Below are 25,795 nucleotides of genomic sequence, written 5' to 3'. Positions count from 1 at the left end.
ATCAATCTCAGTTTTGGACAAGAATGACTTTATGACCAACATTTACCTATTTACACTTTGTAGTCAACTTTGACACTAAAATAAATGTTTCTGACTCATATCGATTCCACATAGGCCATTTTCAGAACGAGAAGTTTTGTAGGCGAAGTCGCTCTTTAAGTCGCTGTTTTTTTTTACTACTTTTTCTCCCAAATTTCGTGGTATCCAATTGGCAGTTACAGTTTTGTCTCATCGCTGCCACCCCCGTACGGCCTCGGGAAAGCCGTGCGTCCTCCGAAACACAACATAACCAAGCCGCACTGCTTGACACCATGCCCGCTTAACCCGGAAGCCAGCCGCACCAATCGCGTTTTGACCACGTGCTTTAAGACCGAAACGGCGTTTATACGACAGAGCTTGGACTCACACGAATCCAGAATCTCTAGTGGCACAGCTAGCACTGTGATGCTGTGCCCGACCATCGTTCCACTCGTTAAATCACTGTACCTGCTTCAACAGACAGAATGGGTGTTCATCAACCTGTGCCTAAAATGATTGACACAAATGGGTCGTCACTAGTTACCCCGCCCATTTTTAAATGTATCTTCTTAAAATGATATTTGAAACCTAACCTTCACCACACTGCTAACTGTATGCCTAACACCAACCATAAATTATGACATATTAAGCACGTTTTTCATTATTTTTACGATAGACTTTGTGGCTGTGGTAACTCGTGAAAGCCACACAAATGTAACGTACGCTGAAAAACGTGACCAAGAGAGGTGCGTTGACGCTACGTACACTCCGTTGACAGCACAGCGCGCCAAATTTTGTAAACAAAGCAAGTGAAGCTTTCATCCAGATATCCACCATTTTGATAAAGTAGATTTCAAGGTAGGTAGATGTTTTAAAACGCTATTACAAATAACGCTATGAATAAAGTATGCAGACAATAATTGTTTTGAAATAATTTACAGGGGCTTTCTGCACTGCATTAAAAAACAAAGGGGTGACATTTCACTGTTTTGGTAAACAAGAGGGCTGAGCAATGTAGTCATGTACGTAAGCGAACCACTCAAAATTCATGGTCAAAACTAGCTATGCATACATACAGTAGCTACAAGGACTGAACATCCATGGGAATACAATTGCAGTGTTAATCATGTTTTGAGGCTATACAGTGTTAGCCTAAAATGTAATTGTTTACAAACAATGGAGTAAAACAATATTGTATTTTGGATTCTGACGGTGTATAGCAGTTGAACTAAGCTCATGATTGATTTATAAGTTATATTCTTCAAAAATCATTGGCTATAACGTTATGTGGTTACATTTCTCCAGCCTTTAGTGTTATATATATACAGTTGAAGTCGGAAGTTTACATCTTAGCCAAATACATTTAAACCCAGTTTTTCACAATTCCTGACATCTAATCCTAGTAGAAATTCCCTGTTTTAGGTCAGTTAGGATCACCACTTTATTTTAAGAATGTGAAATGTCAGAATAATAGTAGAGTGATTTATTTCAGCTTTTATTTATTTCATCATATTGCCAGTGGGTCAGAAGTTTACATACACTCAATTAGTATTTGGTAGCATTGCCTTTAAATTGTTTAACTTGGGTCAAACGTTTTGGGTAGCCTTCCACAAGCTTCCCACAATAATTTGGGTGAATTTTGGCCCATTCCTCCTGACAGAGCTGGTGTAACTGAGACAGGTTTGTAGGCCTCCTTGCTCGCACACCCTTTTCCCACACATTATCTATAGGATTGAGGTCAGGGCTTTGTGATGGCCACTCCAATACCTTGACTTTGTTGTCCTTAAGCCATTTTGCCACAACTTTGGAAGTATGCTTGGGGTCATTGTCCATTTGGAAGACCCATTTGCGACCAAGCTTTAACTTCAATTGTCTTGAGATGTTGCTTCAATATATCCACATAATTTTCCTCCCTCATGATGCCATCTATTTTGTGAAGTGCACCAGTCCCTCCTGCAGCAAATCACCCCCACAACATGATGCTGCCACCCCCGTGCTTCAAGGTTGGGATGGTGTTCTTCGGCTTGTAAGCCTCCCCCTTTTTCCTCCAAACATAACAATGGTCATTAAGGCCAAACAGTTCTATTTTTGTTTCATCAGACTAGAGGACATTTCTCCAAAAAGTACAATCTTTGTCCCCATGTGCAGTTGCAAACCGTAGTCTGGCTTTTTTATGGTGGTTTTGGAGCAGTGGCTTCTTCCTTGCTGAGCAGCCTTTCAGGTTATGTCGATATAGGACTTGTTTTACTGTGGATATCGATACTTTTGTACCTGTTTCCTCCAGCATCTTCACAAGGTCCTTTGCTGTTGTTCTGGGATTGATTTGCACTTTTCGCACCCAAGTACGTTCATCTCTAGGAGACAGAACGCGTCTCCTTCCTGAGCAGTATGACGGCTGCGTGGTCCCATGGTGTTTATACTTGCTTGCTGTTGTTTGTACAGATGAACGTGGTTCTTTCAGGCATTTGGAAATTGCTCCCAAGGATGAACCAGACTTGTGAAGGTCTACAATTGTTTTTCTGAGGTCTTGGCTGATTTCTTTTGATTTTCCCATGATGTCAAGCAAAGAGGCACTGAGTTTGAAGGTAGGCCTTGAAATACATCCACAGGTACACCTCCAATTGACTCAAATGATGTCAATTAGCCTATCAGAAGCTTCTAAAGCCATGACATCATTTTCTGGAATTTTCCAAGCTGTTTAAAGGCACAGTCAACTTAGTGTATGTAAACTTCTGACCTACTGGAATTGTGATACAGTGAATTATAAGTGAAATAATCTGTCTGTAAACAATTGTTGGAAAAATTACTTGTGACATGCACAAAGTAGATGTCCTAACCGACTTGCCAAAACTATAGTTTGTTAACAAAAAATTTGGGGAGTGGTTGAAAACACATTTTAATGACTCCAACCTAAGTGAATGTAAACTTACGACTTCAACTGTATATACAGTACCAGTCAAAAGTTTGGACACACCTACTCATTCAAGTTTTTCTTTATTTTGAACTATTTTCTACATTGTAGGATAATAGTGAAGACATCAACACTTTTTTTTTTAAATCTTTTTTTTTACTATTTTGCACCCCAGTATCTCTACTTGCACATCATCATCTGCACATCTATCACTCTAGTGTTAATGCTAAATTGTTATTATTTCGCCTCTATTGCCTATTTATTTCCTTACCTCCCTAATCTTACTACATTTGCACACAGTGTACATAGATTTTTCTATTGTGTTATTGACTGGACGTTTGTTTATCCCATATGTAACTCTGTGTTGTTGTTTTTGTCACACTGCTTTATCTTGGCCAGGTCACAGTTGTAAATGAGAACTTGTTCTCAACTGGCCTACCTGGTTAAAGAAAGGTGAAATATATATTTTTTTAAAGATGGAATCATGTAGTAACCAAACAAGTGTTAAACAAAGTAGCCACCCTTGCCTTGATGACAGTTTTGCACAATCTTGGCATTCTCTCAACCAGCTTCACCTGGAATGCTTTTCCAACAGTCTTGAAGGAGTTCCCACATATGCTGAGCACTTGTTAGCTGCTTTTCCTTCACTTTGAGGTCCACCTCATCCCAAACCATCTCAATTGTTTTGAGGTCGGGTGATTGTGGAGGCCAGGCAAGTCTCTTCTTTTTATTGGTGACCTTTAGTAGTGGTTTCTCTGCAGAAATTCGACCACGAAGGCCTGATTCACGCAGTCTCTTCTGAACAGCTGATGTTGAGATGTGTCTGTTATTTGAACTCTGTGAAGCATTTATTTGGGCTGCAATTTCTGAAGCTGGTAACTCTAATGAACTTATCCTCTGCAGCAGAGGTAACTCTGGGTCTTCCTTTCCTGTGGCGGTCCTCATGAGAGCCAGTTTCATCATAGCACTTGATAGTTTTTGCGACCTCACTTGAATACATTTTCAATGTTCTTGAAATGTTCTGCATTGGCTGACCTTCATGTCTTAAAGTAATGATGGAATGTCATTTCTCTTTGCTTATTTGAGCTGTTCACGCCATAAAATGGACTTGGTCTTTTACCAAATAGGGCTATCTTCTGTATACCCGCCTACCTTGTCACAAGACAACTGATTTGTCTCAAACGCAAAGGAAAGAAATTCCACAAATTAACTTTTAAGAAGGCATACCTGTTAATTGAAATGCATTCTAGGTGACTATCTCATGAAGCTCGTTGAGCGAATGCCAAGAATGTGCAAAGCTGTCATCAAGGCAAAGGGTGGCTACTTTGAAGAATCTGAAAGATTAAATATATTTAGATTTGTTGAACACTTTTTTGGTTACTAGATGATTCGATATGTGTCATTTCATAGTTTCAATCGCAGATTTCCCTTTTAACCTAAAGTTGACAGATAGGGATGGGGCTTCTCGACCAGTGTCAAGCACTGTTCAACACCTCAAGCCTCTATGGGGTGCTGGGCGTCTCCAAGGAAGCGACAGACTCAGAGATCCGACACAGCTACTACAAGGTGTCGCTCAGGGTTCACCCAGATCGTGCTCCCGAAGACCTGCAGGCAACAGAAAAATTTCAGGTGGGAAAGTGTCAACTAAAACACCTACTCAAATCTGAGTTGTATTTAACTGTATTTACCTAGCCCCTTTCTTTCAGGTGCTTGGGAAGTTATATGCTGTGTTGAGTGACAAGGAGCAGAGGGCAGTGTATGATGAGCAGGGACTTGTGGCTGAGGAATCTGACTCACTGCAGCAGGACCAATGCTGGGAGGAGTACTGGAGGTTGCTGTTCCCTAAGGTAGCCTAACTATATAACTATCTAAAGCTGATTAACATCTTCACCGTATTTACTTTTTAGGCTCTCCTGAGAGAACTTTTCTTTTTCATACCTTAGCCATAAAATAGTCACTAGACGTGTGTAATTTTGAGTAATGTATCTTAATCATTACAAGACTGTCATCAGCATCATCCAGTACCATCTTCCTCTGTATCTCCCCAGCTTCTTGACTTTCTTTATCCACCTGGAAGCAAATAACAAACACCCAGTATAATGTCACAATTAGAATTTGTTCTAACAACCATCTCTCCTTCATTAGATCACATTGAAGGACATCCAGGAGTTTGAGAGGAAGTACAAAGGCACGGAGGAGGAGAGGCAGGATGTGATGCAGATTTACCTGCAGCACCAGGGGGACATGGACGCCATCATGGCCTCAGCCCTGTGCTGCTCTCAGGAGGACGAGCCCAGGATCACAGCCCTTATACAGACAGCCATCCAGGCAGGGGAGCTCACGGCCTACCCTGCATTCACCCAGGAGAGCACCAGGAAAAAGAAAACACGCAGACAGAAGGTACAGTGTGCTTTATACAAATACTTGTACACACTCACTTCCTCTGTTGGTAATTTTTTTTAGTTCACATTTGTGAGAATACTTTGTTGTTATTTCCTTCCAGGCTGATGAAGAAAGACAAGAAGCTGAGGAGATGCAGAGAGAGATGGGACTCAATGATGCTGATGACAGTCTTGTAATGATGTTAAAGGTAAGTTGAATCACACAACCAAGATCTTAACTGGTGACTGTTTTAGGGGTTCAGGTAAGGCATTAATGGGGTTTATTTTTGTCTTGTTAACAGCAAAAGCAGAAGTCCAGAGAGCAGAATTTGAACTCTTTCCTGTCTGACCTGGAAGCCAAATACTCCAAGGGAGGAAAAGCCAAAGCAGGAGGGAAAGGGAAAAAAGTGAAGACTTCAAACCCTTGAAGTTAAGACAAGGTAGAAGTTAAGGTTACATTTTTATCAAAACTTGACACCCGCATGCCCCTTAGTCACACATCTATCATGTATTACTATACAAATTATATTACTGATCTAAGCTTCGGTAGCACCTCTGCTGAAAGTAGAATATGGCTTCTACTGCAGTGAGGTGAAATGTCCCAGTACTTAAACAGCCCCTCTATTCCCTCGAAAGTCTCCTGTGGCTTACACTAAGCTCTCATCACATTAAGGTTTTAAGGAAAACATCTGATACCTACCTTTTAGTTGGCGTCTCTAAGGCTTGTCTTGTCTCTTCCTGTTAAGGTATGCTATGTGAAACCCCAAAGTTTTGTGCTTGTCTTTTTTACATGGGGAAAATAAAAGTAATGTCCTTATAAAAGTACAAAGCAGCCAGTCGAAGCATGTCAGTGTTCAAAAGGCTTTTGTTTCTCCCTGTATAGTTGGACTTGCCATTCGGGTCATCCTACGAAAATTGTCTTTCCTGTCCCCTGCCTTAACCACCAGGAAAAACACTTACGTTAGATAATGACACGTTTTAAGTGTTTTGTTAATTAAACATGTAAAACAGATATTGCAAACTATTTATATATATATAGTGCGTTCGGAAAGTATTCAGACCCCTTGATTTCCCCCCCCCCACAGTATTACTTTACAGCCTTATTCTAAAAAATATATTAAAAAACATGTTTTTCCTCAATCTACACACAATACCCCATAATGACAAAGCAAAAACAGGTTTTTAGACATTTTTGCAAATGTATTTAAAATGAACTATCATATTTACATAAGTATTCAGACCCTTTACTCAGTACCTTGTTGAAGCACCTTTGGCAGCGATTACAGCCTCGAGTCTTCTTGGGTATGACGCTACAAGCTTAGCACACCTGTATTTGGGGAGTATCTCCCATTCTTCTCTGCAGATCCTCAAGCTCTGTCAGGTTGGATAGGGATCGTCGCTGCACAGCTATTTTCAGGTCTCTCCAGAGATGTTCGATTGGGTTCAAGTCCGGGCTCTGGCTGGGCCACTCAAGGACATTCAGAGCCTTGTCCGGAAGCTACTCTCCCATTGTCTTGGCTGTGTGCTTAGGGTCGTTGTCCTGTTGGAAGGTGATGCTTTGCCCCAGTCTGAGGTCCTGAGCACTCTGGAACAGGTTTTCATCAAGGATCTCTCTGTACTTTGCTCTGTTCATCTTTCCCTTTATCCTGACTAGTCTCCCAGTCCCTGACACTGGAAAACATCCCCACAGCATGATGCTGCCACCACCATGCTTCACTGTAGGGATGGTGCCACGTTTCTTCCAGATGTGACACTTGGCATTCTGGCCAGAGTTCAATCTTGGTTTCATCAAGATTAATCTATAACGTAACAAAATGTGGAAAAAGGGAAGGGGTATGAATACTTTCCAAATGCACTATATATACAGTTGAAGTCAAAGTTTACATACACCTTAGCCAAATACATTTAAACTCAGTATTTCACAATTCCTGAAATTTCATCCTAGTAAGAATTCTCTGTCTTAGGTCAGTTAGGATCACCACTTTATTTTAACAATGTGAAATGTCAGAATAATAGTTGAGAGAAACGTTTCAGGAAGCCTTCCACAAGCTTCCCACAATAAGTTGGGTGAATTTTGGCCCATTCCTCCAGGCAGAGCTGGTGTAGCTGAGTCAGGTTTTTAGGCCTCCTTGCTCGCACACGCTTTTTCTGCCCAGAAATGTTTTATAGGATTGAGGTCGGGGCTTTGTGATGGCTACTCCAATACCTTGACTTTGTGGTCATTAAGCCATTTTCCCACAACTTTGGAAGTATGCTTGGGGTCATTGTCCATTTGGAAGACCCATTTGCAACCAATCTTTAACTTCCTGACTGATGTCTTGAGATGTTGCTTCAATATATCCACATAATTTTCCTCCTTCATGATGCCATCTATTTTGTGAAGTGCACCAGTCCCTCCTGCAGCAAAGCACCCCCACAACATGATGCTGCCACCCCCGTGCTTCAAGGTTGGGATGGTGTTCTTCAGCTTGCAAGCCTCCCCCTTTTTCCTCCAAACATAACAATGGTCATTAAGGCCAAACAGTTCTATTTTTGTTTCATCAGACCAGAGGACATTTCCCAAAAAGTACGATCTTTGTCCTCATGTGCAGTTGCAAACCGTAGTCTGGCTTTTTTATGGCAGTTTTGGAGCAGTGGCTTCTTCCTTGCTGAGCGGCCTTTCAGGTTATGTCGATATAGGACTTGTTTTACTGTGGATATCGATACTTTTGTACCTGTTTCCTCCAGCATCTTCACAAGGTCCTTTGCTGTTGTTCTGGGATTGATTTGCACTTTTTGCACCAAAGTACGCTCATCTCTAGGAGACAGAATGCGTCTCCTTCCTTAGCGGTATGACGGCTGCGTGGTCCCATGGTGTTTATACTTGCTTACTATTGTTTGTACAGATGAACGTGGTACCTTCAGGCGTTTGGAAATTGCTCCCAAGGATGAACCAGACTTGTGGAGGTCAAATTATTATTATTTTTTTAAATTGGAGATCTTTGCTGATTTCTTTTGATTTTCCCATGATGTCACGCAAAGAGGCACTGAGTTTGAAGGTAGGCCTTGAAATACATCCACAGATATACCTCCAATTGACTCAAATGATGTCAATTAGCCTATCAGAAGCTTCTAAAGCCATGACATAATTTTCTGGAATTTTCCAAGCTGTTTAACGGCACAGTCAACTTAGTGTATGTAAACTTCTGACCCACTGGAATTGTGATACAGTGAAATAATCTGTCTGTAAACAATTGTTGAAGTTTACATACACCTAAGTGTATGTAAACTTCTGACTTTAACTGTATATATTTTGTAGAAAATATATTTTTCTCCCACTCTAAATGTCATACATTAGAAAGTATTAGTTATTTAGTGCATACTTAAACTAATATCAACTAAATATAACTAATTTACAAGGAATAGCTGTCCCTCAATTTCATGTCACTGGTGTAACGCCATTAAATAACATTTTAAAAAGCAACATCCTTGTGATCTTCTTCCTGGGTCAAATGTTCATTGGAGCTATTTTGAAAAGCACATGGTGAGTCTGCAGTCTCTTCATGTTAGCAATTTGATGATTCATTTGGTAATTTCATGCGACGCTTTAAGATCGGTCGCTGGTGTTACACAGTTTATAGTATGGGGAAAAGGAAATTTGATTAAATCACATGATTAAGTAATTTATTCACAATTTAAGAAGTGTGGTTTGAGCTACTGTGGCCACCATCTTAGATATTCTATATTTTTTCACTGGTTACTGTTCCTGCTGTTTTTATTAGAACAGTCTGAAGATTTGTCACTGGTGTTGTTAATATAAAAAAAAAAAACATTTTCTTCTATATCATTAACCTTTTTGTCTTGAATTATATATGCAAAGTAAATACTCAAATTACATTCTGGAAAGCCTTAATTGTCATTAAAATATAGGGAACACCAGTGACAAAGGCAACACAAGCATTTTAATGTAATATAGTGAAAAAAATATATAATAAGCTGTCATTTATTTTCATTAACATTGTTACGGCATTAACTATTATCTGACTAATTTGTAAAAATATTTTTTTATGGCTGGTCAAAAAGCCACCATTTTCGTAGAACGACTCATTCCCTGCATAGAATCATTTAAGAGTATACAGATCAGAGAACGTCAACAATATACATTGACATATCCATCCCAACATACAGTATATACCAACATACATACAGATAGGTAGGTTTAATGAGACGGGTTACTGTCTTTGGCAGCCAGGTAAGCAGAGTTCCAACATACAAAAATAGGGCTCTAGAAAAACAAAAAAGGATCAAATAAAATCACCAAACAGTACAATGTAAAAATGTTCCTTGTTGTATAAAGTGTTGTTTGAAGGCCCCGTTGGGAGTGGCAGCAGGGCCTTGCATCCTGCAGTGCTGAGGTGTGTGGTTGGTGGAGGTGGCCGAGGTTGATAACACAGCCACAAAACCAAATTCCACAGCCAAAGTCCGAATTGGCAAAAAATGTATAGCTTTCTATTTTTTACTTTAAAGTTAGACATACAGTTAGCAGTGTGGTTAGGTTTAAAATCAGATTGTAAGAAGAGAAATTGTATAAATGGGTGGGGTTTAATGATAATTGTGACTTTGTGGCTGTGTTAACTAGTGACAACCGGTTGAAGGGGCTACAACCCAAGTCTGCTACTGCGGGATGTGAAGCCCCCCCGGCTGTAGGAGCGTGCTGGGACTGACACAGGCACCAATACAGCTGAGAAGAGGGGAGAGCAGGACAGACCAGTGTTAATGAGCATTCATAGTTAATATTCAAATCATCTGTCTGAAAATAATGACTTTCCTCGTTAGATAACCAGAGGCTACAACCAAACTCTCTCAAACATAATTACAGAACGCAACCCAGCGACATGTTTTATAAATGAGGAGGACCACAGATGGCTCCTACTGACCTGGGGCAGGGGCTTGTGTGTCAGGCTCCTCCTCATCCTTGATGGGGGAGTGGCCCAGAGGGTGGTGGATGAAGGAGTCCAGGAAAGAGGAGCTGCTGATGCCCAGACTGATGCCCAGACTGATGCCCATCACTCCGATGCCCAAAGAGTCTGCCAGTGTACCAGACAGACTCAATGAGTCAGCCACAAAAATTAATGCGTAGAAATTGTGTACAGTATTCAATGTAAAACGAGGTACCCACCTGTACCCAAAGATTCTCTGCCAGGACGCCCCTGTCCAATGTTGTCCAGCACCGTGAAGGAGCGGCGGTAAGGGGTGTCCGACTGCAACAGAACCCAGAGATAAATCTCACTGACTGGGACGCAGGCAAACATATTCCATATTCATCCATTACAATATGAACCTACAAAATATGCCTAAATTGTTCTGTAGTGGTATAATAACTTTTACCGTGTGTGACTATAGCCATACCCTGTAGGTGTGGGTGGTGTTGGGACGGGAGAATACGTCCAATTGATGAAGCCGATCCCGAGGAAGCAAACTACCAGCTTCATCTGTAACAGCACTGTGGGCACGACTGGACAAGCCTCTGTGCCGCTACACAAACAAAATAAAATAGTGTTGTGTTATTAGCAGGTGATAGTATTAAGTGTTGTCAAGTCAGTGCAAGATGTACAACTAGTATGCAGAGTTCTACTCGTCCAATACCTGAGTAGGTCTGAAGTGCTGTCCAGAGTGCGTGGGCTCAGCTTCTCCTGTGCCGATGGGGGGAAGGAGTGTGTTCCTGCTCAGAGGTATCAGAGGCGAGGCCTGGCGGTCACTGGCTGTGGGTCTGGAGAGAGTAACACCCTGTTCACTTTCCATAAAGTTACACAAGTCCCTTTAACATGGAGCAGACTGAAATCATTCCACATGAGGGCAAATTATACTGTATGCTTCACACAGATATTCTTTAACTCAGAGTTCATTAAAAGTCCACCCGTTGGTTCTTAATCATACACACAACGCCTCACATCTCTTCCACTTCCCTTCTGCTGAACAGAACGCCACAAGGCAAGAGTTAAACGGCAAACAGCTTTCAAAGTAATCTCTCTGCACAGACGGTTCTCCAGCTTCAGAGCAATAAATAAGACGGGAGTGAGGAGGGAGGGGGTGTACATGGAAGAGGACAGGGACCAGATGGAGAATGGGTAACCCCATTTAAGTTAACTCACAGGCGTGTCCCACGGATGACCTCCTCCATGGAGCCGGCGGCGCTGAACTGTGTCAGGCAGGGAACCAAGGGCAGAAGGGTGCGTGGGGGGGCGTTACGGCGTAGCGCCGACTGGGGCGGACGGGACAGGGAGGAGGAGCTCTGCTCTAGCGCCCGGCGAGGACGGGGCTTGCTGGACGGGATCACGCTGGACCCTGGCCGATGGGTCACCACCACCCTCTCCTCAGGGTCCCTGAGAAGGAAGCAGTGAAACTTTACTCAAAGTAACACATGCACAAACCTACATATCCATAGCTAATAACCATCTCTTGCTCTCTTATTGATAAGAGGTGAGTGGTTCACGGCTACAGTTAACTCCTTATGCTACACTCTACTAATAAAGATCGTTATAGTATCAGCATGATCAGTCTCCATACTGGGCTCTCTCCATCACGCCCAGGTTCCTCTGCTGCAGGGGGATGCCGTGGATCACTATGAGGTCGTTGAGGTTGTGATGCGTCACCGCTGCCCCTACTGGTACCCGACTGGACTGTAGGAGGGAGGGAGGCAGATGAAGATACAGTTAGACTAGGCAAAAGTGGTCATTCACCTAAAAAAACTACAGCCACATCATCACTACGGATACTTGCACGTCACCACAGTCAGCTCCAACTTGGATTTTCTACATGCAACCAAGTGGAGATGACATACCACCACCCACTTGAGACCAAACAGACGATTAGACAAAATAGCAAATTAAAGCGGTAAGCAAATAAAAGCATTCCAAAATGGTCATTATTGAATTAAATAAGAGGGACATGTGTAAAGAAAATACTCAACAGTTGGTTAAGAAGTATGAAAGTGACTAAAAGTGGTATGGTTTGTGTTATTCAACAGCCACAAGCACATTCAGTCTAGGAGTGAATAATAACATGCCGCTGTGGATGGCGTCGATCGCCGCCATTTTGGCTCTGGGTGAGAGTTACATACAGTGGATGGCTTTTTCTGCTTTTTGGATTTCCGTCTGGACTTGTGCTTTGAGACCCTTGATTTTGTGGTCTTTGGGGGAAAAACGGATGACCAAATGAGAGAGAGAAAAGGAGAGAGTATGGTGGACAGATACAAGGTTGTTGGTTTGAAACAGACCAAGGAACAAGACAGAGTAGGGGACAAAAGAAGGAAGGAAAGAAAAAAGGATGAAAGTTAATGAATTGATAGCCTTCAAGAGTGAGAAGAACTACGGACAGCAGGGGAAAACAATTCAGCATCAGTGTGACTGTTTTCAGTTTTCCGAATTTGTCCTAAACTCTCAAAGTCATCTGAAGATTATTATGGAGTTCAATCACAGTGCTTATTAACATTTCTTATTGACATAAAACCTACATCCTAGGAGTAGGATGTTCCACTCTCCGAGGAGGTGGTCCTTCAACCCTCTCAGGGCACTGACCTGGGGTTGCAGGCTGCCTGTTAGCTGGGGCACCCTGCTCTGGCCTAGCCTGGGGAGAAGGGTGGGAAGTGTGGACAGAAGCAGGAAAGGATTCTCAGCATCAGACTGTGATGGGCTGAAGTTCACTGCAGTCTTCTCATCATCTGTCAATAAGAAGGGGGCAGAAAACTGTTGATTTGGCAATGATGGATTTGTTGGTTTAAAAGTTAATGACAAGTCAAAAGTGCCTATAAGACATAGCCCTGTGGTCCTACTTGAGACATAGCCCTGTGGTTCTACCTGAGACATAGCCCTCCCAATGCCTGCGGACCAGCTCCTCCATCCAGCCAACCAGCTCTCGCCACACGTCGTCAAAGAGCAAGTCCAGGGCCGCCTGTCTGCGACAGCGATAGGGAGACACAGGAGGCAGGCAGTACCGCCGCCGACCAGCCCCCACCCACCCCCGCTCCCACTCATCATCCCTGTAAAAGTCAAACCACAGATTAAACCATCAACACAACAGACCTTTGGCAAAATAATGTCAAAGCCTTTCAAATACTAAGCTTTGTTTTAGGTTACTTGGTACAGTGGAACCCTTGGGATAATCCTAAAAGTAGGCTTCAAGCTCAATCAAGGGCACCATACTTTAAAGTATTTGAAATGCCCCTATAGTTAAAGGGTCCTACATAGGAGAGCTGGGTGGTGACTCACAGGTCCCTGCTGTCAAAGGCCAGGTACTCCTCCATCAGGCCTTCAGCCTCGATCACCTTGGGCCTGTCATGACCTCTGGATCCACTGGGAGTACCAGGGGGGTGGTCAACTGCCACACAGGGCCTGGACAGCAAAGCCCTTCTCCCCTGCACACACAGACTGGACACACAAACAACATGATTCACACTGACATCGGTTTCTCAACAGCATCAGTCCAAACTTTTTAGCTAGCCAAAGTAGACTAGCCAGTGCCAGTATGCCTTGTGTTACTTAGTTCACTTGCTGTTTGACAAGCCACACAGTATGTAGGTCACAAAACCACAAAGCTAACGGTAATCTATAATTGATGGGTTAACAGCATCAGTAGCCAGTGCTCACTCTGCGCTGGGGCCAGGCTTGTCCTTATCCTGGGGCTTGCTACTACTGCTGTCCTTCTGTCCAGCTGCAGTGGTGCTGGCGGGTGTCCCGGTCCCCTTCCCTGAGCTGGCGTACCACTGAAAGCCCTCGTCACTGGGACACACCAGCTGACTACCCAGAATCCTGTGGGTTCACATAGTAGGGTGGATAGGAGGTGAAACGGTGATTAGAACTTCAATGAATCCAACCGACAGGAAAATGAATTTATTTCATTAACAATTTAATTTTGTAATGCTGAGCCAATGGTCTATGACACATTCTCTCATTGTGTACAGGGGCCCAATGGCTTTGGGCCGATCATTATGTGGTAAGTAGTTCCTTTTCGGGTTTGCAAACAAATCTAAATAAGATTTATCTTAGGTACCTTTAAGTTAGACTGCTCTTTTTAAGAAGTATCACTATACAGCAGCCAAATGACCTTCAGTGATACATTTACAGGTGAGGAGTGGAAGGAGACAGGCTAGAGTGGCAGTAATGTGTGACAGTGTATGAGAAGTGAGAGATGAGGGGGTGTAGGGTGAGGACCCACCGTAAGTGAGGGAACCTGAATGCCCACTGATGACACTCATCTTGCAGCCCCAGTAGATGCGCCCCACCCCGCCCCTCGTAAAGCTCCTCATCAATCTCCTCAAACATCTGCTGCACCTGTCGCGACGCCGCCTTGTCAAACTCCTGAGGGATGGAGAGAGGGAAGGGAAAAATAGAGAGTGAGAGGAGCCCCGACAGAGAGGCACACTATGACAGAAGGTCATTGCTTTTCAAGCTACTTATCAATTATTAGCAGCACGTCGCTGAGCGCTGTTCATTTCACAGCAGGCTACATGGCTCCCAGGTGACTGTGTGTGAGTGATTGTGCTGGAGAAAGTAGTACCATTTGCATGTATATTTCAGAGACTGTGTGTGCGTGCACAGGCGAGTGTTTGTGTGTACTGTACAATATTAAGTTCGTAACTTAGGACTGTAGGGGTATGAGTTCTATGAGGCATTCTGAGGACATGGCTGTGTAAATAAATCCGTTTTTTGTTTTGTTTCTGAATGCAAGTTCTAGAAATCTCAGCATCACAACGAAGCGAAACCATGAGGGAAATGACCTCTGCAGACAGAGAAGATTGTCATCATTACAATACAAACATGATTACACTAATTCAATGGTAATCTGCATACAAGAGTGTTGTAGCATTCAGCATGGCTATGCCTAGCTATATATGCACTTCAAAATACTCAGAACATAGGGAATTTGAACTGAAAGATTCTGTCAGCCAGCTGAGAAGGTGAGGTGAGACTCACATCATAGCCCCAGGAGAAGACAGAGCTCCTCTCTGTAGAGATGCCTGTCCCTGTGTAGCTGTGGATCCCAGACCAGGCCCTCGTTGTGTTTCCAGTGGTGACCGTTGGAGAGTCTGACCGGTTAGAGGCTGCAGACGTCGTCTCCGAGCTGCAAAAGAGGACAGACTTTGTTTACATGTTGCTGTGCGTTACAGTGTTGTGTGTTGTTGAGTGTACCAGGGAATAATTTAGAGCAGTGAGGTATATTACTGTGCTGTTCAGATTATGTAACTGGCTACCTCCCTCTATTTTGTCCCTTGCCTTCACACATCTAAACAGGATCTGTGAAAGCAATATGACTGCTCCCTACAAGTGTACATGGTTTCACCTGTCCGGTTCATCGAAACAGGTCATACCTGTTGTAAGTGGAGACAGCTTCCTGAAGGTCATGGAGGTGCTGGGGGAGGAAGTCATCGTCTACCTCCTCTGGGAGAGGGTGATGGTCAAGGTGGCTTCGGGATAAGCCACGACTGCAGAGAAGGGAAAATATAGCTGAATAAAACATGAATAAGCAATAGCATTGATAGATATATCTTTCATTGTAATACTTTGGTGGGTTGATATTTATTGTTGTAAAAAGACATTGATCCCAAACAAGCAAGGAGTGAAATGTGAGGTAGGAGTGGGACCCTTACGTCATCAGTTTACAGCATTGAACAACATCATCCTATTGCATCCATTTGTGTAATGGAGGCAACTGACCTTGGCTTGGTTTATCAGATGGGCTGTCACATGTGACATGATTACGACATTCTCCTTTACGTTGTCACCCGATAATTAGCTAACCAACAATCTAACCATATTTCAATCTCGAATGACAGAAATTACAGTTAACAAATAATTACAAGCTTGTCCACTAGCTAACAACCATTACTTACATCTCAAGACTGTGCGTTACCGGCCGCCTGGTGTATCGCGAAATCATCCTTTTCTCCGTTTTTATCGCCTCATGCCACTCCGAGTACCCTCTCTCACCGTGCTTCCCTCTGATTCATGGCCCCACTTGCTCTTTTGGCAGAGGTTTGTCATTTTCAGCCGCCCGCGGTTCAATAACACTTGTACACCCTAGCAAGTTACCTAGCTAGCTAGCGTCGTTGTCTTTGATGTGGAACTTGCTAACTTTAACAAACATTAGCTAGGAATCTAGCCACTAGATACGCTAACAACTGAGAGGGAGAACCAAACCGCGCCTTTGTGCACGAAGTGGCCTATTGATATACAATGCAATGGATTACTTCAAATAAAACGCGGCCTAGAAGTATTATGGTAATGTAGGTTATGTTTCAGGCAGCGCCAGTAAAATAAACAATATAGCCATTAACTACAGCATCCCTCACGACAAGAGAGAATTAGCGCCACAACAACAATAACAAGGCTGTCATGGATACCTAACTTTCTTACCCCTATACTTCACGGGAAATGTATTTTGATCTCCTCTAAAATGACCTTTTGCAAAAATATAAAAGACTACAACTTCCTGTGTTCTGTGCGATGTTCCTACTGCGCTACAAAATTATGTCCGTCTCACCTGGGAACTTTGTCTAGCATAGAATTCAAAACAATTGTAATTCCACATTTTATGTAAATGGTACAACTTTTCTATTGATTCATTATATTTTTTGTGTATCGTAATTTTGAAGCAAAATTTAATCGAAGTATATTATTATTTCTGCGATAAATGTGTGTCATATAGGAACCAATTACAAAAAAGGTAGTATTATAACCGAGATCTATTAATGGTAGGGGAAAAAACAGTGCCTCTAACGGCATGAGAATGACAGAATTTGACAACTCATTTTATTTTTATGGGATTCCTTCTTGAAGATTAACGTTAAAACATATACATAATAAACAAGGCAAGGTAAGACCTCTCTCAGAACTGTGACTAAGTTAACGTTAATTGATCATGCGATTAGCTGGTAAAGACACTGACTAGTTAGGATGCTAGCTTCATTTTATTGACATGACTTCGTTTGCAAATGTCATGTAATGTTCAGTTTAAAAGAGTAGGCCTATCATTGAAGACTTATAGATCAAGATATCATGTGATCAATGGCAGTTACATATAGTTAAACAATACGGTTATCGATAAAAGACAAGCTGCCTGTCTGAACAGTTTGGAAGCTGAGCTTGTACCCTATAATTCAGTTATGATTCAAATGTCATTATAGGGATGACGTATGACCTGACCTACAAAAGTCTCTGCTGATAACAAAGCAAAGGAACATAACTTATCTTGTTATTGCTCATATCATAGGTTCATCAAGCCACCCCCACTATGGACCCACTTAGGAGAACAGTCATGCAAGAGGACATGGTCCAGTACTATCTCTTCTTGGTTCAGCCTAACCTCTCAGTCTGATGATCTATGTCTGCAACAGCTAGTGGAGGAGATTTTGGCCAAGGTTGCCCCTCTCCTTGTGCAGTATATCTGGCAACAGCAGCCATTCAACCTCAAGTACCACACTGAGAAAGGTACAGTACTGGTTCTGACCTGGATACAAATGTCCTTTGAGGATTGAAGGATTTGTTATATTGAGGATTGAAGGATTTGTTATACAAATCATTTTGATGCTTTGACTGAATGAATGGTGATCATGTCTTAATTGTACCTGCAGGGGGAGTTCCTACACACAATGGAGGCAGCACTGTGTTTAGGGACAGTGTGGAGGATGTGTGGTTCATCTTATACCTCCTGCTTCAGATCACACAAGTCTTCCCAGAACTTGCTGCCAGGTAGAGTGGAGCACATGGTCTGCAAAGCTCTGTATTACTTCCAGTTAGTTTCAACTTCCCAGTGATATTTACTTTAACTTGGAGGTTAGAGGACAATGATGGGGAGGTCCTTCTGATCGAAGCAGCAGACTATCTTCCCAAGTGGTTGAACCCAGAGAGCAGTGGAAACAGAGTAAGATGTCTACGTGGGATTTAGCGGCAATTTACGATAGTATTTTCTGTCCAGGGAGTTGTGCTAAGAGCCCTGACACTTGCACTAAAAGTTAACACGCATGCGGGACTATTTTCACATCAAATTAAATTGTATATGTCACATGCGCCAAATACAACAGATGTAGTCCTTACAGTGAAATGCTTACTTACAAGCCCTTAACCAACGATGCAGTTTTAAGAAAATACCTAAAAAAAAAGTAAGAGATAATTTTTTTTTTTAAAAACGAATAATTAAAGAGCAGCAGTAAATAACAATAGCGGGGCTATATACAGGCGGTACCGGTACAGAGTAAATGTGTCAATGTGCAGGGGCACCGGTGTTGAGGTAATTGAGATAATTATGTACATGCAGGTAGGGTTGTTAAAGTGGCTATGCATAGATTATAACAGAGCGTAGTAGCAGGAGTCTTATGGCTTGGGGTAGAAGCTGTTAGAAGCCTATTGGACCTAGACTTGGCTCTCCGGTACCGCTTGCCGTGCGGTAGCAGAGAGAACAGTCTATGACTGGTGTGGCTGGAGTATTTGATGATTTTTAGGGCCTTCCTCTGACACCGCCTGGTATAGAGGTCCTGGATGGCAGGAAGCTTGGCCCCGTTGATGTACTGGGCCGTACACACTACCTTTTGTAGTGCCTTGCAGTCGGAGGCCGAACAGTTGCCATATCAGGCAGTGATGCTCTCGATGGTGCAGCTGTAAATTATTTTGAAGATATGAGCCATGCCAAATCTCCTGAGGGGGAATAGGTTTTGTCGTGCCCTCTTCACAACTGTCTTGGTGTGCTTGGACCATGTTAGTTTGTTGTTGATGTTTTGGAAACAAACTGAACATTTCTACACCTTTATAGGGTTAGGGTTCCCACATGGCCATAGTTCCATGTTACAGCAGTTGTTTACGTAAAACAGAAGACAGTCGACTACCTGTGCTAATTAGCTATCTGTGTCTCTGAACACCTGTGCGTAAATGGAAGACGGACACCATAAACGTGTTTTCACTGAAAAATACTGTCGGCTGCAACTGTGTTTAAAACAGTGTACGACAGTATGTATTTTACATTTGTGAAATAATTTTTATGTGATATGATAGTAGATGGCTTTATGTTTCTAGAAATGTACCGCAATTGACAATCGATTCACGTTTACATGGAATGTTTGGGCTGCCAGAGCCAATTCTCCTCTAAACAGAACATGTAAGGTCCTTGGACTATAAGGAGTAACATTAGGCTCCATTATTGGGCTATGTGTGATGATGACTACAAATTGTTTATCACTCTGTCTGTACATCTATTCACATAGCTGACTATCCCTTTTGTTTGTTGTCTCTGTAGGCCTATATCATTCTGTCCATCTGTGTCTCTCCCCCTGGTTCTGGTCTGCTAGGTGTTCCTCCACAGGGGTGAGCTTTACATCCTGCCCTGACCTCCCACTCTAGTGGAGTTGGACTGCCCATGAACGTAGTGCCCAGCGTGAACCAGGCTCTGGTCCTGCTCTCGTCCCACACACAGGCCTGTCTGGCCAGCCCCAAGATCCGCACTGCTCTGGGGAAAAGACTGGAGGGGTGAGTGACGCAGCAGAAACAACACTATGAAGTGTTGAAGTGATTGTAAGGTTTCTGTTTGAGGGTAGATTTGAACCTTATGATTAGGGCCAGGCCTTTGGCTGTTTTCTTTCTAGCCCGCATTTCGATCATCTCACCTCAAGAGACCAATATAGTGCCTTCTCACACCACGTGTGGTTCTCTCCAGACCTGACTGCCCTTAACAGACGCAAAAACATCCTGTGGCGTTCTGCATTAGCATCGAACAGCCCCCGTGATATGCAACTTTTCAGGGAAGTCAGAAACCAATATACACAGGCAGTTAGAAAAGCCAAGGCTAGCTTTTTTAAGCTGAAATTTGCTTCCTGCAACACAAACTGAAAAAAGTTCTGGGACACTAAAGTCCATGGAAAATAAGAACACCTCCCAGCTTCCCACTGCACTGAGGATAGGAAACTCTGTCACCACCGATAAATCCACTATAATTGAGAATTTCAATAAGCATTTTTCTACGGCTGGCCTTGCTTTCCACCTGGCTACCCCTACCGCGGTCAACAGCACTGCACCCCCCACAGCTACTCGCCCAAGCCTTCCCCATTTCTCCTTCTCCCAAATCCAGTCAGCTGATGTTCTGAAAGAGCTGCAAAATCTGGACCCTTACAAATCAGCCGGGCTAGACAATCTGGACCCTTTCTTTCTAAAATTGTCTGCCGAAATTTTTGCAAACCCTATTACTTGCCTGTTCAACCTCTCTTTCGTGTCGTCTAAGATTCACAAAGATTGGAAAGCAGCTGCAGTCATCCCCCTCTTCAAAGGGGGACACACACTTGACCCAAACTGCTACAGACCTATATCTATCCTACCCTGCCTTTCTAAAGTCTTCGAAAGCCAAGTCAACAAACGGATTACCGACCATTTCGAATCCCACCGCACCTTCTCCGCTATGCAATCTGGTTTCAGAGCTGGTCATGGGTGCACCTCAGCCATGCTCAAGGTCCTAAACGATATCGTAACTACCATCGATAAGAAACAATACTGTGCTGCCGTATTCATTGACCTGGCCAAGGCTTTCGACTCTGTCAATCACCACATCCTCATCGGCAGACTCAATAGCCTTGGTTTCTCAAATGATTGCCTCGCCTTGTTCTCCAACTACTTCTCTGATAGAGTTCAATGTGTCAAATCGGATGGCCTGTTGTCCGGGCCTCTGACAGCCTTTATGGGGGTGCCACAAGGTTCAATTCTTGGGCCAACTCTCTTCTCTGTATACATCAATGATGTCGCTCTTGCTGCTGGTGAGTCTCTGATCCACCACGCAGACGATACCATTCTGTATACTTCTGGCCCTTCTTTGGACACTGTGTTAACAACCCTCCAGACGAGCTTCAATGCCACACAACTCTCCTTCCGTGGCCTCCAACTGCTCTTAAATACAAGTAAAACTAAATGCATGCTCTTCAACCGATCGCTGCCTGCACCTGCCCGCCCGTCCAGCATCACTACTCTGGATGGTTCTGACTCTCCTTCCTGACCCACATTAAACATCTCCAATCCAAAGTTAAATCTAGAATTGGCTTCCTATTTCGCAACAAAGCATCCTTCACTCATGCTGCCAAACATACCCTCGTAAAACTGACTATCCTACCGATCCCCGACTTCGGCGATGTCATTTACAAAATAGCCTCCAATACCCTACTCAATAAACTGGATGCAGTCTATCACAGTGCCATCCGTTTTGTCACCAAAGCCCCATATACTACCCACCACTGCGACCTGTATGCCATCGTTGGCTGGCCCTCGCTTCATACTCATCACCAAACCCACTGGCTCCAAGTCATATTCAAGTCTCTGCTAGGTAAAGCCCCGCCTTATCTCAGCTCACTGGTCACCATAGCAGCACCCACCTGTAGCACGCGCTCCAGCAGGTATATCTCTCTGGTCACCCCCAGAGCCAATTCCCCCTTTGGCCGTCTCTCCTTCCAGTTCTCTGCTGCCAATGACTGGAACGAACTACAAAAATCTCTGAAACTGACAACACTTATCTCCCTCACTAGCTTTAAGCACCAGCTGTCAGAGCAGCTCACAGATCACTGCACCTGTACATAGCCCATCTATAATTTAGCCTAAGCAACTACCTCTTCCCCTACTGTATTTATTTATTTATTTTGCTCCTTTGCACCCTATTATTTCTATTTCTACTTTGCGCTTTCTTCCACTACAAATCTACCATTCCAGTGTTTGACTTGCTATATTGTATTTACTTCGCCACCATGGCCTTTTTTTGCCTTTACCTCCCTTATCTCACCTCATTTGCTCACATTGTATATAGACTTATTTTTCTGCTGTATTATTGACTGTATGTTTGTTTTACTCCATGTGTAACTCTGTGTTGTTGTATGTGTCGAACTGCTTTGCTTTATCTTGGCCAAGTCGCAATTGTAAATGAGAACTTGTTCTCAACTTGCCTACCTGGTTAAATAAAGGTGAAATATATATATATATATTTAAATGTAGCGTTATTGTGGTTGTTGTCTGTGTCAGGGGGAGCTGCAGGACTCTGCACATTACAGAGAACTGATGACCTCAGCAGAGAACTTCTTCAAGCAGTCAGTCACCCCAACACACAGGTGGGTGCTCTTTGCTTGACTGTAGGAACACTGGTGTCTGTTTGTCTACATGTGTGCCTGCATATGTGTGTGTGTAACTCCAGTGGCAGGGCCCCAGGTGAGGAGATCCTTCAGCTGCTACAGAGCTGGGATCCCTGCAACGTGGAAGAACTGAGGAAACGCGAGGCCCATCTACCCCCAGAGGACAGTGGGTAAAACACCTCCTATTACTTCAGTACAGCAGTCACTCAGTCTAGTACCAGCTCCGGTGTATTGAGTAAAGTCCCTGTTATTATATGACACTTACCGCGCTGATATGTTCACACCACAAAGTAGTCTGCTGGCTTTCGTGTCAGATAAAACCACATGGGCATAAGGCCTGCTGATTTTTAGAGGAAGGGTTCAGCCTTTACTGAACATACCCATATCGTAAACTGGTTAAATAAGCGGTTTCCATAAAGATGAGCTAGAATGAGCTTATCAAGGTTGATTGAAACACTGATTTTCTCATGTCTCCCCCATCTCCAGGTGAGAGTTGGCTGGATATTTCAGCCCAGGAGCTGGAGGGGAGAGGAGGGGAGGAGTGGGGGTGGGCAGCTCAAGCCCATCCACACCGAACAGATGAAGGGGTGGTGAGTAGGAGGGGGGCAGCTACAGCCTGGTGGCTGTGACCCAAAGCATAAAGAACTTCATCAACGCCATGTCTTCATATGAGGGGGCCCAACTACCCTAGTGAGACTGACGGACTGTCTGTCCACACTGTTCTACTTAGCCCTGTATCGGTATGCTAACTGCTATGAGATAATATTGTGTAGAATGCTAACGTATGCTAGCTGCTGGCTGGCTGACTTTAACGGGTATCAATGTAATTTGCCTTTGTTTATGTTACAGGTCCCATTCAAATGAGCCTTTCGGGTTTGATCCAGACTCTATGGCCAGTGCACTGGACAGACTACTGGGTAAGTAGTTGCTAGTAGTAAGTGCTATATGAAGGCCGTATGTCACAGGTGGTCAGTGTACTTTTTACCTATGTCCTATGTAAATATCTCAGGGGCTAAGGATGAGGAGTTGGATTCAGATGATGAGGATGAGGCCGTGGATGGTCCTACTGGACTGTGAGGGGATGAAGGGGCAGAGGCTTCAGAAGGTCTTAGGAAGTACATGGATGAGATGGACCATGAGTTTATGGGCACCAGCATGGGACAGCTTCAACCAGCAGGTAAGATGTGATCGATATTTACCACTTCTTGTTGCAGTGTGCAAATTCTGTAAAGTGTTCTTTGGAAAGAGGAAGGATTAGGGATGCATAAATTGCATTAATTGCATATAAATATGTAAAATAACAATACAATTCTATGATTCCAGCAGGACACCAATAAAGCAGGCCCAGCAGCCAATGGCTGCCCTTGTTCCCCCAGCGGAGAGGGTCTGCTGGGTGAGGATGAGGAGGAGATCCAGCCCCTGGACATAGACTTTAATCTGGTCACTAACCTCCTGGAGTCTCTGAGCTCCCAGGCTGGGCTGGCCAGGCCGGCCTCTAACCTTCTGCAGAGTCTGGGCATCTGCTACCCAATACTGACCGTTCATGTCTAACACCTGCCACCCAATACTGACCGCTCACGATGAACACCTGCCCTCCAACTCTGACCATTCATGCTGAACACCTGCCCTCCAACTCTGACCATTCATGATTAACTCTGACCGCTCATTATGCCTTAGCAAATAAAATCACCCAACACCTAGTTCTTACTGTCTGCGCAGCCTAGAAACACTGGCCTACTTTTTGCTCACACAGAGTACACCATGGACCACACCAGAATCAGTAATGTACATCAGGACAGTGGTTTGACAACTGGATCATGTTTGCAATTCTGATTCTGAATGCAGGATCTAAAAGGTAACTAACCCTAAAATGTTGTGATCCTAACGTAGAGGCACTTTCATCCCTGTTGGATATTTTAATCTGAATGTCCTAAATATAACATGTAGTTTCAAATGTGTTTTTTTTGTACAGCACTTAAATCATTACTTAGTCAAATAATAAAGCCATTATTTGTTGGGACAAAATGTGTGATAATTTTCTAAGTATATATGATGTTAAATGAGGTTAAGGCAGTGAAAATATAATTTTCTTCACTTACCCTGTGCCTTATTATTACACAATCTCATTGTGATTCAATATTAACCAAAGCCCAGCCAATTTTACTAATACATTTGAGATAAACATGTGGACTTTCTCACTGTTAACTTTTATTGTTTCATGTGGGGATTTGATAAACCTTGAGGAAGACATAGTGTATCTCTATGCAGGGTTTCCCAAACCTTATCTTCGGGACCCCAAGGGGTGCACGTTTTGGTGTAGGCCCTGTTTTGGTTAAGCTTTGTAGTGCTAGGGCAAAAACCAAAATGTGGACCCCTTGGGGTAATGAGGACCACGTTTGGGGAAACCCTGCTGTATTGGTTTCTAGCACTTGGAGTAGAGATCACTTTCTGAGTCTAAATGCAAGCTGAGATCTACTGCTCAGATTTTAACTATGCAATTAAAAGCCGTTCTGTATCAATGAGGTTTGTGCAATAGGCTATAGGCCCAGTACATTATCATTGCCAACTGGCTATGCTTGAATTGCCCTGCCAGTGTTGTTCTACTCAAACTATTGTTAAATTACAGTATCTCACAAAAGTGAGTACACCCCTCACATTTTTGTAAATATATTTTGTTGCCAGCGGTTTTAGACATTAATGGCTGTGTGTTGAGTTATTTTGAGGGGACAGCAAACTGTACACTCACTACTTTACATTGTAGCAAAGTGTCATTTCTTCAGTGTTGTCACATGAAAAGATATACTCAAATATTTACAAAAATATGAGGTGTACTCACTTTTGTGAGATACTGTATATACAAAAAAAAATGGAATATGATCACACTGGTAGTATATAATTTGTTGTATTACTTGTGAGGCTGACGAGCCTAATATACAGCACATTTGGGAAAGTATTCAGACCTCTTCACTTTTTCCACATTTTGTTACCTCACAGCCTTATTCTAAAATGGATTAAATTACAATGTTTTCCTCATCAATTTACACACAATACCCCGTAAAGACAAATCAAAAACAGGCGTTCAGACATATTTGCAAATTTATAAAAAACAGAAATATCTTATTTACATAAGTATTCAGACCCTTCCAGAAAGACAACCATCTCTGCAGCACTCCACCAATCAGACCTTTATGGTAGAGTGGCCAGACGGAAGCCACTCCTCAGTAAAAGGCACATGACAGCCAACTTGGAGTTTGCCAAAAGGTACCTGAAGGACTCTCAGATAATGAGAAACCATATTCTTTGATCTGATGAAACCAAGATTGAACTCTTTGGCCTGAATACCAAGTGTCATGTCGGGAGGAAATG

The 25,795-nt window shown here is 43.1% G+C and overlaps 2 protein-coding genes and 1 pseudogene across 3 annotated transcripts; 2 read left to right on the top strand and 1 right to left on the bottom strand.

Moving 5' to 3' along the window:
- Positions 1–808: 808 nt before the first annotated feature.
- Positions 809–6,149, top strand: LOC115193693 (dnaJ homolog subfamily C member 9). Its single transcript, XM_029752605.1, has 6 exons — positions 809–876; positions 4,372–4,558; positions 4,636–4,776; positions 5,075–5,329; positions 5,433–5,519; positions 5,613–6,149. The coding sequence occupies exons 2-6, from the start codon at positions 4,385–4,387 to the stop codon at positions 5,736–5,738; spliced, it is 783 nt and encodes a 260-aa protein (XP_029608465.1). The 5' UTR covers positions 809–876; positions 4,372–4,384; the 3' UTR covers positions 5,739–6,149.
- LOC115193694 (protein ecdysoneless homolog) lies at positions 5,649–24,454 on the top strand (annotated as a pseudogene).
- Positions 8,957–16,830, bottom strand: LOC115193692 (protein FAM149B1-like). 2 transcript variants are annotated; one of them, XM_029752602.1, is made up of 16 exons: positions 16,178–16,830; positions 15,656–15,769; positions 15,261–15,408; positions 14,503–14,645; positions 13,935–14,096; positions 13,557–13,715; positions 13,146–13,327; positions 12,867–13,009; positions 12,410–12,478; positions 11,857–11,969; positions 11,442–11,672; positions 10,936–11,059; positions 10,699–10,824; positions 10,469–10,550; positions 10,227–10,376; positions 8,957–10,030 (listed from the first exon to the last, which is right to left on the bottom strand). In XM_029752602.1, the coding sequence occupies exons 1-16, from the start codon at positions 16,222–16,224 to the stop codon at positions 9,948–9,950; spliced, it is 2,076 nt and encodes a 691-aa protein (XP_029608462.1). In that variant the 5' UTR covers positions 16,225–16,830; the 3' UTR covers positions 8,957–9,947. The 2 variants fall into 2 exon arrangements, with proteins under 2 accessions (XP_029608462.1, XP_029608464.1); XM_029752604.1 differs by lacking the exon at positions 12,410–12,478 and having other exon boundaries at positions 16,178–16,828.
- Positions 24,455–25,795: the final 1,341 nt, after the last annotated feature.

The sequence above is a fragment of the Salmo trutta genome, chromosome 5, assembly GCF_901001165.1.
Source record: "Salmo trutta chromosome 5, fSalTru1.1, whole genome shotgun sequence".
NCBI classification, from domain to species: domain Eukaryota; kingdom Metazoa; phylum Chordata; class Actinopteri; order Salmoniformes; family Salmonidae; genus Salmo; species Salmo trutta.
Note: the sequence above shows the minus strand (reverse complement) of the source record. Positions and strands in the feature narration are given on the sequence as shown.